Below are 20763 nucleotides of genomic sequence, written 5' to 3' on the forward strand. Positions count from 1 at the left end.
TTTGGGTTTAAAGACGCAACATTCTGTTCCATCATTACATTTTCAAATCCAACCTGCTCAGCACGTGTTCCCTTTGTCATGTTTAAAATCAGAACGACTTTTCAAAAATCTTCTCACAACCGACTGTTCCTCAAAGGAGTCGTATTATAAAAAATTCACTTCTTAAAGGTTCTCCAGCAGTACTAATCGTCTCCATACCTGGACTGACGCTCCAGAAGTCTGTCCTCTCTCTCCCTGGCTTGTTTCAGCTTTTAAAAAGTGTGTTGCTCCAACCAGCCAATCAGAAATCAAACCCTATATAGTGTCATTGGGGGTTTAGCCAATCCCAATCAAGGTAGGCTCCTCCCTTTGACTCCTCCCAAAATGAGGCAGCTCTGCTCTGGCACATGGCACCACGAGAGGAAGCACTTCCTCCTCTTCCCAAGATGGACATGTGTGGGCGGAGCCAGTCCAGCTCACACAGACACAGCAGATTCTGAATGTAGCTCATATGATCCAATATTCAAATGGAGGAAAATCAAGGAGGAGCTAGAAACTTAGAATACTGAAGGTTTCTGGACCGACTAGACCAGGAGGAGGAGAAAATCTGGATAATATGACTCTGTTAACTCAAAGTATCTCAGGCGTCGTTCACAACAAAAGTTGTCTCACGTTCTGTGAGAGAGAGAGAGAGAGAGAGAGAGAGAGAGAGAGAGAGAGAGAGAGAGAGAGAGAGAGAGAGAGAGAGAGAGAGAGAGAGAGAGAGAGAGAGAGAGAGAGAGAGAGAGAGAGAGAGAGAGAGAGAGAGAGAGAGAGAGAGAGAGAGAGAGAGAGAGAGAGAGAGAGAGAGAGAGAGAGAGGAGAGAGAGAGAGAGAGAGAGAGAGAGAGACACTGAAAGGACCTTCCTCATATGCAAGTAAGACTTCATGCTATATGATGATGTTTGTTCGTAAATTAAAAAAAGCCGATTCTGATAGGAAAACAAACAAACCTCTAATAGATTCCTACAAACCAACAAAAACTGCAAAGTGTGTGGCTTGAGATGATGAATCTGTCTCTCACACACACACACACACACACACACACACACACACACACACACACACACACACACACACACACACACACACACACACACACACACACACACACACACACACACACACACACACACACACACACACACACACACACACACACACACACACACACACACACACACACACACACACACACACCTTATTTTTGCTCGGCGAATCAAAAACACTCACCGCAGCAGAAAGAATCAATCAATGGCCCGACACAATGGGCAGAATGGTACTTTTTTTTTTTTTTAAATGTTTAAATCTTTGCTGACCTGTTGCCGACAGTGAGTAATGATAAGGACTAAAAGTGGGCTTGTCGGTCACCGGCTGTTGGAGGACTTCCAGTTCAGCCGTCTGGGGAAAGATATTGGAGTAAAACTCAACGTAGGCAAGAATTGTCACAACACCGTAGCGCCGGGAGATAAACACTCCTCATTATGCTGAGTGGGAAACTGTTAGATCGTGATGAGAACTCCTGGACTGATGCCACATGTGAGAAAAATAAACCTCACGCAAGGCAGATATTCTCCTTAATTATTAATCAAGGTTGATTTCTCATTACTCAGTGCAGTGCACAGAACCAGTGACTCTTTGTGGGCTGCCTCATTATCACCTGTATACCCATTAAAGCAGAACCTTCGCGTTAATATTACTTTATCTTTAATGCCTCTCGTCTTAAGAGGGTTATAATTATTAACCAAATCTGAGTCTGTCACCCAAATCTTCAGCCAGTTCTAATCCTTCATATGTGGAAAAAAACATATATAACTTCTTCCTATTGAGGAAGAATTAGATAGAACTCTCAACTATATTGGGATATATAGGTATTATTCGATGAGACTGCCGTTCAAGGAACAAAGCTGACGTCTTCAAATGAAAGTGTTTTGTTAATTAACGCGTTAAGTGGAGATATGTTCTGTTCTCTTCTTCAATCTGTTTGCAAAATGAAAGAATATAGATTGAAAATTAATATTCAATCTTGATTAATCAAAATTAATCCACAGCAAACCTGTGATTAATCGCATTAAAAAATGCTAGCGTTTAGAAGCACTGGTATGAATATGTCTCTTTAAATTAAGAATCATGAGCGGATGGCTTGGTCTTGTCCTGAGGATGTCCAATGACAGGAAACCTAAAATTTCCATGAGATGGACTCAAACTGGAAGGAGGGAAAGAGGCCGAATGTGATGAAAGAGATGTGTGGCGATGTATTACTGCAGCCTTATGTCCTCAGTATGGCGAGTTAAAGGTCAAAATATCGCAGCTTTAAGATCCGAGTAGTAAATCTAACAATACGTAATCCCAACCTCAAACTGTGGACTCAAATTTAAACAAATAAATTTGAGATTCAACCCTCGCCCATCATCTTCATCATCCCTGTCGTCTGATTTCCCACTGCAGGATGTCGGTGGTAATCACCGCTCCAGACACTCCCTGAATGTTGATTACCCGCCACTTGATTGCAACAGACCTCATTCTCGGTCTCAGTAGAGGTCCCGTGTTCCACCTAATTGAAAGTCTTGTTAGCCGGCGCGGCGCTCGCGGCGGTCCGCCGTTTAGCAAGACGCGACGCCAAGACAAGAGCTCCAAATTGATGCGTCGACCGACGCCGTCGCCGGCAATGGAACTGGAAATGGAAACAGGCGGCGCTCAACAGACAACCGTTCTTCAAATAAACACTTAGACGTAAAATGTCTCGACACAATCAGTGAGGAAGTCACACAGGATTCCTTGATAGGAAACAAAAACTTAATTATGTGACATTCATCATAACGTCGCCTGATTATTTTCCAATCTGAGGCCCCGATTCCACGGCGAGGAGTTCAAGTGAAAAACCAGAGTCGTGTTTGGGTGACTGTTTACACTCGGGGCCATGAAAACACAACTTTTTGAAACCACCCTGTCTCCGTGGAAACGGAGAAGAAAGCAACTTTTATGAAACACTACGACTGTGCACCTTGGCCGTAGTAAATAATTCTTCTTGCACATGCTCAGTAGAGACGATAAGAACAAGGTTTACCTCCAGAGTGTCATGACTCCCAGTCTATATTCTCAGTCTATAGTTACCATGTAAATATGAAAATGGTTTTCGGAACGTTTCTGTGTTAAACCCAAAACTTTTCTGGAACAAAACTGAAAAAATTGGAGCGCTTTTCATTTGAAATGCTGTCGTGTGAACGAGCACTTACTTCAGTTAATGTTTTAATTGCAGCAAATAACAAAATTATGAGGCTAAAGAAAATTAACTTTTTCACCCTTAAACTGTGATTTATCAAAATACCACGAAACCCTGCAGTTTTCACTAACACTGATAAATCGGCCACAAAATAAAGGTCGCCACTATTATAACGTAAAAAGAGCCACTTATACTGGATATTTGTAGTTTATTTTTGTACGGTTTAGCTACGTACGTATTATTTGTAGGTGATTTGGGAGCTAAATACCTTTTGGGAAAAGCGCAGAGAAAAGTTGATCCTCAGGATCTACGTGGTTCCAGTGGATCAAATGGTCAGTGGTTGTGGGAAACACTCAGTAAAATACTTAATCTAGAGATTAGGATTGATTCTTCTTTGCTTGCTTTAATGTATTTCTTTTATATTTTTAAAGCTTTGATGTGTTTCTTTTATCTTTTATTTTTAAAGCTTTAAAGCATTTTGTTTAATATATCTTATTTTTTTAAAGCTTTAATGCATTTCTTAGATTAATATGTTTTTTTAAAGCTTTAATGCACTTCTTTTAATATATGTTTTTCTAAAAGCTTTAATGTATTTATTTTATTAATAGGTTTATTTTATTTCTTTAAAATCCTTAATGTATTTATTTTATTAATATATTTATTTTAAAACTTCAATGTATTTCTTAAATATTTTTATCATTTAAAGTTTTTATGTATTTTTTTCTTTTATTACATTATTTTGTAAAGCAATGTGAATTGCCTTGTGTTTGAATGGTGCTCTATAAATAAAGTTGCCTTGCCTTTCTTTACATTGTAAATATAAACTTGTCACAGCATAAAAACTGTATGTTTTGGGTTTTTTTTGGCTGTAATACGTCACGTGTTCTTCCCCCTTCATGTTTTATATCTCCCGGGAACACGTGACTCCACGGTTTGGGTCAGTTACAGGCCGGCGCCGCCTCAGGGGAGCCGAGGGAATAAGTCGGCTCTTAGTTCCAGCTGACTTTTAGCTCGCTAAATGTCACATAATGTCAGTTTAGATCTCGGCATCAGTGCGTCCAGGAACGCGAAATGATGAAGACGACAAAGGAGACGACCTGCTTGTTGGTGATTTAGTATTAAGAAAAAAGAAAACTGAGCATCTGTCTGTGCTTCCCGTTCCCTCTGTGACCTGCGACGTCCACAGTTCCCTCAGTCATCAGCAGCATTTTGTCCAGCTGGTGCTCCGGGGGCTCAGTCGGAGACTCCAACATGGCTCCCGGGAGAGTAAATTAGCCAGACTGGATGCGAGCGGCGGCACGCTCGCTCGCGCAGCAGAGAGACCGTCCTCCCCGTCCCGGAACTGTGCGCTCGACCCGCCTCCCGTCCTGTCGCCGTCGCTCCGCCGCTCTGGCTATTCGGGACGCGAGAGGCGAGCCAAATTGTAATGCCGTGCCTTGAGGTCAAAACAATGAGCGCTTACTTTGTGTTTGCTGCTAAGTGGCCCGTCCCCATGCAGCGTGACCTCGGCGCCATCCACAGATCTGCTGAGTGAAAACATGAGCACGCACACTGGGCAGGCTGCCTGCACTTCAGTAATATAATCAGCTTGGTGTCGGGCCAGAGCAGACATTTAGGGCAAATGTTGAGTCCGCGCAACAATAAAATCTTGACACTGGCCAGGCCTAATGAGATCAACTGCTTCCAGTGCGGGCACGCCATCAAGACGGATTTCAAAACTCGAATAATCCGCCGTCAAAGAAACGCCACGGCCCCAAAAGAGGACGGGACCTGTTGCGCGATGCGGTGGATTGAGGACAGCTCGCTCAGTGCAGCTGACTGGCAAAGCGCTTCACTGTAAGGTGAAGTGAGCAGATCCATATATCGACGGAGGAATTAACTCTCTGTCGGTGTAGCATCAGCCAATCAGGTCATGAGTTTAATCCAGAATTACACTCCAGTTCTCTTCACCGCTGAGGAACAGCCGTAGCGTTCCTGCACACGGCAGAACTGTTTCAGTGCGTGTTGAACGATCCTGTCACTGTTTGAAATGGGTTTTCCTCCGTCCATAAAGCCGTTTTATCAAAGTGAGGACTGAATGAAGAAGAAGCAATACCTGTCTGATTCTAGTCTATAATGGTCTATAGTGATCTGATGCTGGACTACAATGGTCTATAACAGTCTATCATAGTCTGATGCTGGTCAATGAGGGTCTATACAGGTCTGATCCTGGACTATAATGGTCTGATATTGGACTATAGTGGTCTAAGATGGTCTATACTAGTCCGATTCTTGTCTGATGCTGGACTATGATAATCTATAATGGTCTAATGTTGGTCGATGATGGTCTCTACTGGTCTGATTATGGATTATTATGGTTTGTAATGGTCAATGCTGACCATCATTGACCAGCATCAGTGTCGGTCAATGCTCGTCTACACTGGTCCAATTCTGGTCCATACCCATCTATATGGTTTCATTCCAGTATAATGAAGCTGATATCCATTAATTTGCTGTGACGCTGGTCCGAGCAGGTCACTGCCTGATTTCATTCTAGTACAATGTAGACTGACGCTGCTCTGGTACTGATTTGAGCTGCATAGAGAAAAAACCTTCCCGCAAAGAAATGACGCTGATTTTTAAGGCGGCAGACAGAACCTCAGTACATAAACAGACTGGAGGAAGACAGGGAGGAAGACAGGGAGGAAGAACACACACTAACACACAAGTGACTCTAAACTCGGGCGAGATTAATACGACCAACATGTCCCTTCTACACAAACGCAAATACTCGTTTGTTCTATGTCATACTTTGTATGCTGGCTTATGAAGCTGGATCACCTTAACTGAGCTCTGCAATACTTTTCTTTTAGAAAGTGGGGAATTTCCAACTTTCCAAATAGTAATCAAGCACAATTAAAAGACGCACAGAACAAAATGGGAACATGACGCCATCAGTGGTCGGGGCTGTCATTACAGGGAAGTTGAGAGTCTCTGGTCTCTGTAAACTTATTTGTTGTTAGTTATTTCAAAGGGGCATTGATGAAAACCCGATAAAGAAATGTTGGTTCTGATCAATTTTCCTCATTTGGGTGATTTGATTGCCTGACTTGAGTATCTGTCCATTCCCTGTCTCTTTAAGAGACGACTTTTAAGAAGTTTTTATAAGAAGTTTAACACCTCCAAGGACTCTCTGGACCCTTTTTAAGGTTTTTTTTTTCCAAACTGTGGGGAAAAACAAGATTAATCACCTTTGATAGTGTATTTTTTTTCTGTGATACGACCGACTCTGCCACGTTGTTTGTGAAAATGAATGTGCTCAGCTAATCGTTCGTTGCTTTGTGTGCTATTTATAAAAAATCCCCAGACCCGTCTTGGTTGACCCTCTGCGAGAGGAATAACAGGAGGAACAACCGCGGCGAGAAGGCGACGGAAGGCAACAAAGACGCTGGGCAATTTTAACTTTTACCAAAGCAAACGATTATTGATGACATGGAAGCGCAGAGCTTCAAACCCGGGGTATTTATAGGCATCGCAAAGAAAGGGCAGTAGGCAGGGAGTGGAAATGTTGAGGTTTTTTTTTTTTCTCTCATTTAAGCATTTTCAGGAAGAGAAAGGACGACGAGACAGCTTGAAAACATGAGCGCAGTATTAAAGAACGTGTCGACGACGGCGCTTCATTACCTGAGACCTCTTGTTTTATCGTGCGCAGAGTCTTGCAAAGGGCAGAAATCATCGAGTGAAGTTGGCTTCACGATCAGAAAAGCTTCATTTCTACATAAATACATGATTGCAGTCTGGAGCTGATGATCCCAGCGGACGACGGGCCTCATCTACTGAAGCTTTCATGTAAGAACAGACACAAACATGATATTTCAAACACTTTGGAAGCCGATCTACCAGTGAGGATTATCACACTATCCATTAAAGGCATTTACCATCAAGAATATGGAATATTGGACATGCCTGCCAGGAGTTTATGCCAGTAAATTAATGTGCAATACACACTTTCCACACGCCTCAGCCTCCAGCAGACGTGTTGATGTTATTGTGAGGAGAGTCGTTTCCTCCGCTGGACGTTTACTCGTTGACGTTACCACGATGTCTCCTGTGTTGTACGTCGGATTTTGTCCTCCGCTAAAGACTCAATCACATGTTCATGTTTGAGAATGATGCCACTCGGTGGTGTCGGTGAAACGTTCATGAAATGTACACAAACTGAAAACACATCTTGCATTAACATAAAAAGAACTTTGTTTGAAGTAAACCTCCAGCAAATGAGTTGCAAGTCCATCGCAAGGGCGAACACACAGAGACACAGTCACACCTGATGAGTTAGTTCAACTCAAACCATTTGACTACAACAATCCGGGAGGGCTCATATTATACTAAATTAACTTCCTAAAGGTTTTCCAGCAGTACTAATCGTCTCCATACCTGGACTGACGTCCCAGAAGTGAAGACAGTCTGTCCTCTCTGTCCCTGGCTTGTTTCAGGTTTTAAAAAGTGTGTTGCTCCAACCAGCCAATCAGAAATCAAACCCTATATAGTGTCATCGGGGGTTTAGCCAATCCCAATCAAGGTAGGCTCCTCCCTTTGACTCCTCCCACAATCAGGCAGCTCTGCTCTGGCACATGGCACCACGAGAGGAAGTACTTCCTCCTCTTCCCAAGATGGGCATGTGTGGGCGGAGCCAGTCCAGCTCACACAGACACAGCAGATTCTGAATGTAGCTCCTATGATCCAATATTCAAATGAGGAAAATCAAGGAGGAGCTAGAATCTTAGAATACTGAAGGTTTCTGGACCGACCAGACCAGGAGGAGGAGGAGAACAGGAGGAGGAGGAGGAGGAGGAGGTGAACAGCTGGAGGATATGACTCCTTTAAGTTTATCAAGTCAAACTATTTAATAATCAGCAATGATTACATTCAAGTACAGGAACTTGTGTATTCATTGTTACAAAGTACAGGAACACGGGTAACGTATTCAAATACTCAGCTATTATAATATTTGTACTGTTTTCTGGATCAATAATCAGAAAAAATGCCCAAAATATCAGAATACAACCACAAATGGAAATTGATCATTCAGTTGCATCATTTAGAGATTCAATTGAAAAATGAGGGTTAGAATCATTCATCAGTTAAAAAAAACAAACTAAGAATGAATTGATGAAACTCACTAAAGCTTGAAGCTCAATTCAGTGGAGTTATAACAGAAATTCATTTCTATGTTAAATTACATTCATGCAAATGAGTGACCTCAACCTATTTTACAGAGTACTGCTAATTAAAGAGCATTTTCTGTCAATATTTCTAGTTTTATGAAAGAAAATTTATCATATTTGTTGTTTATTCCAAACAAGACACCTGCAGACTTTTAAATTCACCTTTTGGGGTTATTAGACATCTTTTTTTTTTGTTTTGGCCACAAACAAACCAGCAATCATCAAATTAATCAACAAAACGACCAGCAGATTAACCGACAATGGAAATAATCCCTGACTTTGTGAGTAGTCTCCCCTCGCCGGGTGCAGTCAAAACAAACACATCAGAGCTGAAAAGAGACCGAACGAAACGTTGAGAATTTTAATGCTGCTCTAATAATAAAATCAAAAAAAAAAAAGAAGCCACCTGAGAGACATCAAAGCAAAGACTGCAGCTCCTGCTCCATATATTCGGTTTTGTTTGCTCCGCTGTGTGAGAGGGAAAAGATCGCCGGCGTCCCGAAAGGCAAATATCATCACAAAGAAAATCTGAGTGTGAAAATCTGAGTGGATTTCCTTCCGGTGAGCGAAGCGGCAGTTTGTACGTCGTGGTTCTGCTAATCGTCCGGGTGTGACGTGACACCGGAGAGAAATATTCCATCATAACAATGAACTTCGACACAGTTTATTAAATCAACTGTGTTGTTTGTTGATGTTGTTGAAATGTGTGAGGACGAGCTCATCTTCTCACAACACAACGGTCTTACTGCACTCAATCATGTTTTTGGATTAAATCTTTTAGCGTTCATGCATAAATAAGAGTCATTTTCAAATTTCTGTTGAAGGACACTTTCATCTTCCTCCATCCATCCATCCATCCATCCATCCGTGGATGAATCTGCCTCCTCCATAATGCCGACGAGGCACACAGTAATCACATCCCTTCAAAGTTTACTGGAGTATTTTTAGAGAGAATCAACTTCTCTGCAAGCTGTTGTGTCTCTTCTGATGTTCTGCAGATTGATTCTGCTCCTGCAGTGATGCAGACAAACAGGGGGAAAACTTCATGTGGCGCTCAGCCGGAGTCTCTGACCCATTTAAGTCCATGGATCTGATGGGACCTGACTGGACCTGATTCTATGGCTCTGATGGGACACGATTCTATAGGGCCAATACGATCTGAAAGGACCTGATTGTTTGGATCTGAAGGACCTGCATCGCAATCCCCCCCCCCCCCCCCCCCCGGAGCTGAGAGAGATGTTCAGCTCTGCCTCACTAATCCGCCTTAAATGTCACCTTCACACAATGGACGAGCGGGTTTCTCCGGCATGCAGAGCAGAAGTTGGAGAGGCAGGTGTTGGAGCAGCGCAGATGCTGACTATGCGACTTTGTTTAATATTAATTAGACTCCAGGTTGTAGCAGGAGGGGAAGCCACAGGCTGCAGAATTCTTCTTCTTTTTTTTTTCTTTTTTTTTTTTTTTAACTCTGAGGCTCGTTGTAGTGAGACTGCTTCATTGAGCGTGAATCCTGTTGTTTTTTTTCATTCAAAGTGAAATCTCTGACTGGAAGAGTCAGATTGACGCACTGGGTGATAGCGAGCTGGATGGGGGGGGGGAGGGGGGGTCCAGCATGGATCCCCGGGGGTGTCCCCATACCTCTTCGTCGTGCACAACCTGCCCGTGAGACGTGAGCTCCGCCACTACTTTGAAACGGCAAACGGCCGCTGCGCCTCCGCGCGCAACAACAGCCACTCTGTGCACAGCAATCAGCATGCAACATGCCTTTCCCCTGCAGTGGAGCATCTCCACAAAGTCACTCTCACTCACTCCTCCGCATGCATCACGAAGTGGACACGAGGAGACAGAAAAAGAGAATAAAAAAAAAATGAAAAAGCGTAAAAAGACGCGGGTGTACCTGTAACTCCACGCTGTAGCCCTGGCAGAAGTGCGTCGGGAACACCGCCAGCTGATGTTGCACTTGCAGAGACACGGTGTAATCCATTAACCAGAGGGATGCCGAGGAGCGACAGACTGAGCGGGAGACGCGTCTCTGCTGGCTGGCAGCGGCTCTTCGCTGGAGTACAGTCCGCCGCGGCGCGGCGCCGCGCGGCTCTCCGCCCCGCTGCGCTCCCATTGGCCGCGGCGCGCCGCGCGCAGCTGCCGCGTCAAGGCGGCGCCGACACCTCCTCCACCACCATCAGCAAATAATCATTCACACATGCTCCGTACTTACAGGTGACGGAAAAGGTCTGGAGGCAGCAGCAGGATTAAAATAAATATTACTGTAGGATTATTATTTATTTGTTTGTTTGTTTAATTGTTGTTATTAAAGTAGGATTGTGAGAGAGACATTGGCTGCACATGAAAAGCTGATTTTCATATTTTCCTGGTCGGCAGCGCTTCCGAACCGGGAAGCTCCGACATCCACAAGGAGGCGCTAAAGATTTACGGGTAGTTGAGACAAAATTCCCAGTTTACATGACAATGTTTTTAATAAAACACACATTGTTTTTGCATTCTCCTTTCAGAGAAGTTTCACTTTGAACGGCGTAAACGGTGACGAGTCAACTATAAAAGTCCCAGGAGAATATTTGGCTGGGAGTCAGAGACGGAGGCAAACGTGGCCATTATTTTCCATCTACTGAGCATGTGCAGAACAGCTAGTTGCTACAGCCGTGTTCCACCGAACCAGGAGCAGCGGTTTCTCCTACGTTTCCATGGAGATGGGAGTCAGAGCGTTTTCAAAACGTTGCCTTTTCATTGAACTCCAAGCTCCGTTGTCGTATAAACGTACGCCCGAAACGCAAGAAAAGTTCCTCAGAGTTCCTCAGAGGTTTTCACTTTTGAAAAAGTTGTTCTGTGGAAGGGAGACATTATCAAACGGAATCTTCACAAAGGTTTAAAGCCTCCTGATCGCCAAAGACTTTCCAAAGTTTTCGCGGTCGCAGTAAAGCTCAGACTGAAAGGAACTCCGAAGCACGTTGTCCTTCCATGACTCTCCCGTCGTGTCCGGGCCGGGGTTTGGACAAACAATGCGAGGCAAAGAAAGAATGAAATCAATAACGATAAGATGAGCTCCTAGAAACGTCCCCAGCAACCTCCTCCCTCAAGGTCTGACTCGGAATGTCGGTCGAGGCTTAAAGGCGACGGGAAGCTGCGGAGCGACATTTATGTGCAGCTAAGGTCGACAGTGCCATTTGAGGAATTTCTCTGCTGCTGATTATTTCAACTAGGTCAAAATACCAGGTCAGAGCGGAATTCTGTTTCGTGGAAATGGAGCGGGGGGGCAAAAGTCTTTCATCTGCCCTTGAGCACCAGTGCCCATCGTCCAGATGGTTGGATGGTCACGCCAAGCCATGTCTGCAACAGGAAACATGTCAGATCCCCGCGGGGCGTCGGTGCGCCACATTCTCTTGTTCATCCAGTCGGTGCGTTCAGCGAGCAGGTTGGCGGCGGGTAAGCAGCGACACCTGATCTGGTGTCAGGTGTGCCAGCTGTGGTGGGAATCAAACCTGTGACCTTCCGGTTGGGTAGAGAAGCCGGGCACCCCCCCCCCCCCCCCTCCCCCTGCGACGAAGCGGTTCTTTGATCGCGGCTGCATGTTGGCGACGGAACGGAGCCGGGAGAAGAGAAAATGTGTCAGGGCCAGATGATCTATTTTTGTTCATTTGTAGATTCCTTTGCATCTCATTACTCGGTACTCTCTGGTGGAATATATTCATGATATGCATTATGGAGGAGTGGTTGTAGCACTGGCACTGAATAATGATTCCCCCCCCCTTTCACATCGTTTCCAAAATCGGATCCCCACCTCTTTCATCGGCTTAAATCCCGTCAGTCACACATTTGCGTCAATACATTCACGGTACTTCATTATCTGCTTTAATACAAACTTCCACACTACAGAGACTCACTGGAACCAGAGCGCGAGAGGCACCGGGACCTCGCATCTCTTACGATGTGCAAGCGGTGACAAGCAGGCCGTTTCCCAAAGGTTGAGGATTTCTGGGTGAAATCCCTGCCTCTGGTGGCAGAACACCGGGGCAGAAGCAGCGTGGGGAAGGGCTTCACCACAGACGGTGGATTCTGACCAGAAGTTCAAGCAAGTGAAGGAGGTTATATTATTCCAAACGCAGCAGGCAGCTGCAATTAAGCTCTCGCAGCCTGGCCTAGTTTGTTGAGGGGGAGCCCTGCTGTAAGCCTGTCTGCTGTGGCTGGCACGCCGTGTTGGCTCAGGATTTTTAACTCTCTCTCTCTTTTTTTTTTCTACCACCGGTTTGAATTGCCACACAGAGAGCACTGTCCACCTGGTTACCCATCATATGAAACACCATGAGGACCAGGCCCTGAAGGAAAGGCCACTTTCTTTGTCACTCTACTGCAGGGATGCATCAATACCGATACCAGTATTGGGTTCGATGCTACATGCAATATACTGTGTATCCCCCCAAAATCAAAGTTGTTTTATGTCATCTCATCACCGTCCCCGACGAAAGTTGGGTGACCAACAAAGGTTGGCCGAGAAGGTTTCTGGTTTTTTTTTGTCTCCGTGTATTTATTTATTTTTGGGTTTGTATGTTTGGATTTGACCAACTTTTCGCAAAGACTACTCAGTCGAGATTACAACAAATCTTCAGGGATGATTTGTCATCGTCTAAGGACCAATCAATTAGATTTTGGGACGTTAACGGCAAACTATTTCCAAATAAATCCCCAAAAACTGTGAAAAAATGTCCCATACAAAACGGATGAGAGAGGCACTTCGTGGAGGAGATCAAAGGAGATCAGCGTCTGTTGCCATGGAGACGCTCCCTGCTCAGTGTTTCACAGTGATGTAGCTACCTGACAGGCTAGTTAGCATCGATATGAGCTAACGGCTAACATGCTAGTGATGGTAACTGGGTTCCGCAAACCGCACTCTACCGAGTGTAGCTCTACTTCTATCTCATTTAATGTAATCTCGTCTTGTCTCGTCCTGTCCTGTCCTGTCCTGTCCTGTCCTGTCCTGTCCTGTCCTGTCCTGTCCTGTCCTGTCCTGTCCTGTCCTGTCCTGTCCTGTCCTGTCCTGTCCTGTCCTGTCGTATCTCATCTCAACTCACCGAAGCCGTGCAGAGGTTGTTTGTGTCAACGCCGAGCCTTCACACATCCTTTGCGTGTCTTAGACTTTAAGGTGTTTAATAAGTACAGTACTTGTATCGGTATTCGGTATCGGCAAGTAGTATCGGTGCATGCCTAGTAATTCTTAAACACGTGGCTGGACGTGGGACCCCTTGCGATCAATTCAGTGCAGATCCATAAAGTTGTGAGGACATGCGTTTGAGCAGTGGATCGGTTTGACGGAATGTAAAATGTGATCATGGAGACCGGATCATCGGGGAGCCCTGATCATCGGGGAGACCTGATCATTGGGGAGCCCTGATCATCGGGGAGTCCTGATCCACTCTGCTTTTTGATAAGAAGCTACAAGGCAGCGGATCTTAACCTGGCAGATTAATATTACCTCAGTATACACACACACACACACACACACACACACACACACACACACACACACACACACACACACACACACACGGTTGTGTGAAGAGGCCAGACAGAGGAGATAGGGGGCTCAGGGGAACGCCATGACAGCAGTGGAGATGACAGATCCTGACAGGTGAAATATGAGTTCCAGTGATGCAGGAAGCCAACAGGATCCTCTCTCTCTCTCTCTCGCTCTCTCTCTCGCTCTCGCTCTCGCTCTCGCTCTCGCTCTCGCTCTCTACCTCTCACACACACACACACACACACACACACACAGACACAAACACACACACACACACACACACACACGCACACACACACACACACACCTAACTCTGACAAATTCCTCCTTTTCTTTCACTCAGAGCTCTCACACATCACTGCAGAATCTCACACACCAAGAAGATGTCGAGTCATCATTTTTTTCGTCTCCCTTTGGTCCCAAAAAAAACCCCCAAAACACGGACAAAACAAAAATGGCCCGTCAGCGCTCCCCATTCTCTTTGTGATGAAGACATAGAATAGACACCGGGGACAAAGGAAATACCCCCCCCCCCCCCCCCCCCCCCCCCCCGAGAAGTTCATGTCCAGCAGAAGATCCCAAACCGACGTTATATGAGAAATATAATGAGAAAGATAATGCACAGTAATGTTCGAGGGAATATTCTTGTTGGTGTAAAATAAAACAGTAGAAGGATATTTTATTCAGTTCCACTTGAACAATCTCACAACTTTGAAAGGTCAGCAAGGATGTATATACAGTACATATATACATACAGTCTATATACATACATCGAGGCTTCACTTTCAAAAAAGTTGTTCTTTGGATGAGTGCTAACCTTTAGCTACCCGCTGACGTCGAGTATCACCATGACTACTTATTAAATTTTAAGCATAACGCATACTCCAAGCACAATGATATAGAAAGGCTAGGCGTTGAAATCAAAGGTCAGAGTGTGATAAAAAAAAAAAAAAAAAAAAAGAAAAACCAAAAGCAGATATGTAGATCTGATAATAATAGACGGTGTCAAAAACAGCGGCTCTGACTTTAGCTTCACACAAAACAGATCCAACATCTCATGTTTGTCACAGAAAAACCGTGTGTTTAACGATCTCATCACGGCTGGTTAATGCAGATTTCTTCCTATAATTAGGTGCTCTCTTAAATGCAATCTTATCTCCCCGTAATTAACTTGCTATACAGTTTAATTGGTTTTGCAGGTACGCCGTAATGACAGCGGAATTGCTGGCTAAATTGTGTTCAGAGGAAAACTTTGTGTTTTTCTACGAATCAAGCAGCAAATTCACAAAGCTGTGTGCTGGAGGAGCTCGGAGCCGAGGCCGGGTTCACCCAGCGTCCTGGTCGGCTATTAGAGGGACGTCCAAACTTTTGTCTAAAGCGGAAAAAATAAATCTATTTAGCCGTCTTTGACATATGTTCCAAGAGGGTTGGAATCCAGCCCTGCAGTAGCTTCTTCCAATTCGGTGTGTTGACACTGATTAACTGCATTATCAGCGAAATGCAGAATAGACGTTTCTCATAACGGAAAATCGAAACTCTGACCGAGTCTGATTTGCCAAGATGATAGTAACATCACTTATACCGCTTCTCTTCTGAGACTCCGTTTCAACATTTCAAGTGAACGCGAATTGTTTTTGTGTTTTCGTTTCAGAAAAGTTGCATGTTTACACGGCAACGTCTTAAAAACTAGAGCTACACTCGGTAGAGCGCAGTCCTTCGCCAACGCCACATTTGTTTGGGGAGCAGAGTTAGCATCGGTGGCATGTTAGCCGTTGGCTCATATCGATGCTAACTTGCTACGTCAGGTAGCTACATCACTTGTGTGAAACACTGAGCAGGGAGCGTCTCCATGGCAACAGACGCTGATCTCCTTTGATCTCCTCCATGAGGTGCCTCTCTCATCCGCTTTGTATGGGACATTTTTTTTCGCAGTTTTTGGGATTTATTCGGAAACGTTAAGCCGCTAACGTCCCAAAATCTAATTGACTGGTCCTTTGACAAATCATCCTTGGAAATTTCGTGCAATTCAGGTGAGTAGTTTTTGCAAAAACTTGGTAAAATAAATACATAGAAACTAATAAATAAATAAATACACGCAGCCGAAAACATAACCTTCTCCTAACTTTCGTTTGCAAAGGAAACAATGTCCCTTTACATGAATATGATGTAATTAGCATGCCAGGCCACTAGTTGACGCTGTTGTTGGTTTTTGTAACGAATCCACACACACACACGAGGCAGAGAACAACGAGCTCTAAACCTTAACAATGGAGGAACATGGACATTCGAGTGGACAGACCACGGTGACTGTCATAATAAAAGTACCATGTCCCGGGAGAATAAGGACTGGGAGTCGTGACCCCGCGAAGGAAAACATTGTTCTGATTGTGTCTACTGAGCATTACTAGTTACTAGGCCCGTGGTGCACATGAACACGAGCGGCGCTTCTCATCTTGTCGACAGTTGTGTTTTGTTTTGTTTTGACAAACTTGCCGCGTAAACGCAGGACACAACAATGGCACATTTTCACTTGAAACGCTGTCGTGTGAACGTGAGCCTAAATGTCAGAATCTCAAAAGGAGCACGAGAAACGAAACGTGAACGTGACGTTCCTGACGTGAAAATAAGAGATCCGCTGAAAGGGACACTTGTGGTTATGAATGATCGTCGCCACCGATTCCTGCTGAAGTTTGGCCAAGACCTCTGAATTAAAAGCATTTCTCTCTTCTCTAACATAGAAATAACGCAGACCGCCGCCTGGCTCATCACACGGGGGGTCACGGTTCACCGCTGAGTTTGATTGTATCCTCCTCTCTCTCTCTCCGTCTCGCCTCCCGTCCGTCTTTCGCTCCCGTTAATAATGCAGGAAGTGTGATTTTCATTCCGCCCGGTGGTGAACGGGAGGGTTTTGGCAAGCGGACGTCGAAGGCCGGACACACTCCGGTGCTCCATTGTTGAGCGCCTGATTGAAATTGTTTGGCGCATCGCAGGCGAACACAAGGCAATTACTCACACACACCACACACACACACACACACACACACACACACACACTGCAATTATGAGACAATATGGGTTTGCAGACAACAGCACCGGGGGTTAAGTAGGAAACAAGCACAAAACACATTTTTCTGAGAGGTACACGCTCACGGATGGATGAGGATCTCACAAGTGACTCGGTCGATGTCAACAGCTGTTAAACAAAATGTGTTGATGGGGTTGTTTTTTTTTGTCATTTTTCATTCAGGATGATGGAAGTAACACTCCGTTTACTACAGACAGATGCCTTTTTCCAACTGAAAAGACAATAAGTAATAAAGCAGTGATTAAATTTACCTGTCAAAAGGCCAAGTACTCTCTGGTATGGGCAAAGGTTCATTGTATTTAGTGTTGGTCAGAGGTTGAAATACCTTTTCTTTTTTTTTTAAATATCACAAAACTCTTCGTGTCGAGGCTGCTGTGACTCAGATGCTACGGCAGGCTGTTTTTTTTAACCTTTATTTTACAGGAAAAAACCTTGTTCAGATTAAAAAGCTCTTTTTCAAGAGTGTAATGGCCAAGACAAGCAGCCGTACATTAAGTTTCCAGACAAAACAGGCACATAAAACAAATGAAACGCTATGAAGATATCAGAAAAAAGTCAATACATTAAAAAAACATGCAAATTTGCGAGAAAAAAAGTATTAAAAAAATAAAGTTGCCCACAAATTAAGTCCATCATTTGAAACATCTGCAGACAGATGTGTCCGTCTTAAAGTCGCTAAGCATCTTTTTAAAAGAGTCCAGTGTTGTTTGTGGTCCCAGCAGAGACTTGAACTCAAAACAGACGAAACCAAATGTTGACATAAACATAAAAACTCACGAAAAAAACCAAACTGATGCTTATAAAGCACAATAACAATCCAGCTTTGTCGCCTGTCCACTATTTGTGTTCTCCCATTGTCAATGTTTAGAGCTGTGAGGACCCGGCCCTAGGATCCAAACAATCTACTTAAGTTTACCTGGTTTATTAAGCAAAGAGAGCCAAATCCAATGCGCAGCGCTGAGCGCTGGACTTTTCCTTCGAGGTGTGGGCTCCGCCATGACAAGAGGTTGGGCTTCAGCGCAATGGGTGAATTCTGTCATAGTCTGCCAGACGTCGAACATTCAAATAAACAGTAATCATAGCATGGCTAATTTAATCCACTCGCCACTGGCTGTTTACACGCTGACATTAAAAAAAAAAAAATCCCAGTGATTCTTCGTTCCGTGCTGCAGCATCAACAGCGGCAGTAGAAGACGCGAGGACTCGTTGATCCGCTTATACAAACTCTCCAGAGTGAGTCAGGAGCTTCCACTCACTGGCAGAAACGCTCCACGGGCCCAAAAAACCAGGCTGCCAGCGCCAAACACGCAGCTCTGAGTCAAGGATCCCTTGGCAGTGTGCTGTCTTGACTCCTCCAGCCCCCTGGAGGGCGAGAGTCTCCGGGTCATCGCAGGCATCAGTCCGCTGGGAGCTGGCGGCCACTTCTGAAGGAGCCGTGACTCCGCGGCGCCGCCGGGGTGGATGACAGGGAGCCGCCTGGTTCTAAACTCAAGTCCCCTTCCTCTGTGCTTTCTTTTTCTCTGCTGCCAAACTTCATCCACGTTGGCATTTCTTGTGTCGGCATAGTCGTCAAAGTCTACGGGCGAGACCAGAGTTCTCTTCTGGAAAAATAACGTTTCATTTTGGGCGACCTGAAATCTCCCACGATCTCTGGTCCCCTTGAAAACCTCGGTCTCCGTTCCTTCGCAAACAATGTTTCTGGCGGGCGGGTGAGAGGACGTGACGTAGTGCGCGATGAATTCTGGGTAGTAAACAAACTAAAGCTAACCGCGCAAATCAGAAGAAGCAGACGGAGAAAGAAAAACTTGATTAACATTTCGCAGGCAATAGTGAGGAAGAAGTAGTGAGGAAGACTCTCATTGATATCTGGTTTGAAGACTATATATCACCGTTGTTTGTAGCTACCCATTAGCCATGAGCTAACTAGCCTAGCCACCACAGGCTAAAGCGGCGGGACTTCCGTTTTCGGTCCGGACCAAACAATGAGGTGTGTTTCTTCTTCACTTCCTCTCTGGTCAGTGTTTGTTCCAGGGGACAGCGCCCCCTAACTAGCAGCAAGTGTAACTGCGCGACGTTTTCCAGGTGGTTTGATCCGGTTTCTAAAGTGAACCTGAACGCCACCAGAACCAAATGAAGCTTGTGCGTATGTGCACGAACCCACCTGGCATGTTTCCAGCAATCACACTGCTCTAGAATGCTTATGACACAGTGCAGCTGTTTGCATGACGACACACACACACACACACACACACACACACACACACACACACACACACACACACACACACACACACACACACACACACACACACACACACACACACTAATTAGCATGTAGCCACACAGTCAACACGGGATTGATCGTGTTTAATTTTGCAGAATAAATCAATAGCGCTGCAGTTTCGTCGTTACGTGTCGAGGATTTCTATTCTGCGAGGGGAATGTCATCGAGGTTTTTCACACAGACGCGTTTTGGCATTTGCGGACTTTTAAGTGTTGCCGGTTCGAATCCTCCCGCTGCAGGTGACACATCTAACAAAACCATCCCGTTAATGAAACGTGCCGAACAGAGCTGAGCCTCTTTCTCCTGTAACACGCCTGCTTGACCGGCGTGATGCTGATTAGTTAGGATTCGATAAACGCCTGGTGTTTACAGACACGACGCTTTGGAGTTCTGCCCAGACACTTGAGCTCGTGTCTCCCGCAGACCAGACAGTCTGTGTCCTTGTGCTTTCGCAGACCTTTTAGATAAGTTGGCAAACGCCCAGCAGCCTGTCGTGCGCCTTTCTGTCCACTCCATCTGTAATGAACGGCCACTTGATGAAGTGTCACCGAGATGTTCCGTCCTTCTGGCCCAGCTTTGATTCCTGCAGAGGTTTTCTCACCGTTTCCTCCAAAACATTTTAGTTTTTCACTTACACTTCGATCCATCACCGTTGTTCCCGAGTGAATCTCTGGAGAATTTGTGAGCTGATCAGGATTTCTTGTCATGGTGGCGAGTTGAGGGTCGATTCGGAGGACGGTTAGGAAGTCCATTAAAATGACAATACGAAACTTCTTAGGCGTCATCAGTACAATCAAGACTTAAATGCAGAAGAAAACTACAACGAAAGAACATTAAGGTGCCAATGTGAAGAGCTGCTGGGAAAAATCTTCCCCAGATGAATACAGAATCTATCGATCGGTACAAACTGAGTCACCAGAGTTCAGATGTCGCGATCAGTTAATGAATTTGGTGTGATCAATCTGATATAGAGAGTAGAGGTGAAGTTTAATGTGAACATAGAAATAGTGGCCGAGCCATGCAGTAGTTGGATTTCTAGTATCCAACGTTTTTAGTGAAGTTCCGTGTCTTTGACCTTCACGTGTTTGATCGCCTCCGTCAGGACCTTGATTTCTATTCCAACGTGAAGAGGTATAGTTTATGCGTTTTTCAGTTCGGAAAAGTTTCACGATGCAGTTAGCAAAGTGGACCACTAGTCGGTGCTATCGAGTTATTTTGTAATGAAAGCACACACACACATGCAGCAGAGGAAATCTGCTCTGAACATCAACAATGGGAGAACACGGACATTCTAGTGGAGAGACCAACAAGTTGGATTGACTGTCAAAATAAGAGTACCGAGTCGCAGGAGAATATGGACTTGGGGTCGTGACACTCTGGAGGAAAACATTGTTCTGATTGGCTCTACTGAGCATGTGCAGA

General features: G+C 44.9%; 1 protein-coding gene across 1 annotated transcript in view; it reads right to left on the reverse strand.

Annotated features, from left to right (window-relative positions):
• Positions 1 to 10508, reverse strand: part of zmat4a (zinc finger, matrin-type 4a) — a 155039-nt gene extending 144531 nt beyond the window's left edge. Inside the window, exon 1 of the mRNA XM_080468117.1 lies at positions 10343 to 10508. Coding sequence (XP_080324243.1) covers positions 10343 to 10429 — 87 coding nt within the window. The 5' untranslated portion in view covers positions 10430 to 10508. The remainder of the gene's footprint in view (positions 1 to 10342) is intronic.
• Positions 10509 to 20763: the final 10255 nt, after the last annotated feature.

This window comes from Lipophrys pholis (assembly GCF_963383615.2).
Source record: "Lipophrys pholis genome assembly, chromosome: 7".
NCBI lineage: Eukaryota > Metazoa > Chordata > Actinopteri > Blenniiformes > Blenniidae > Lipophrys > Lipophrys pholis.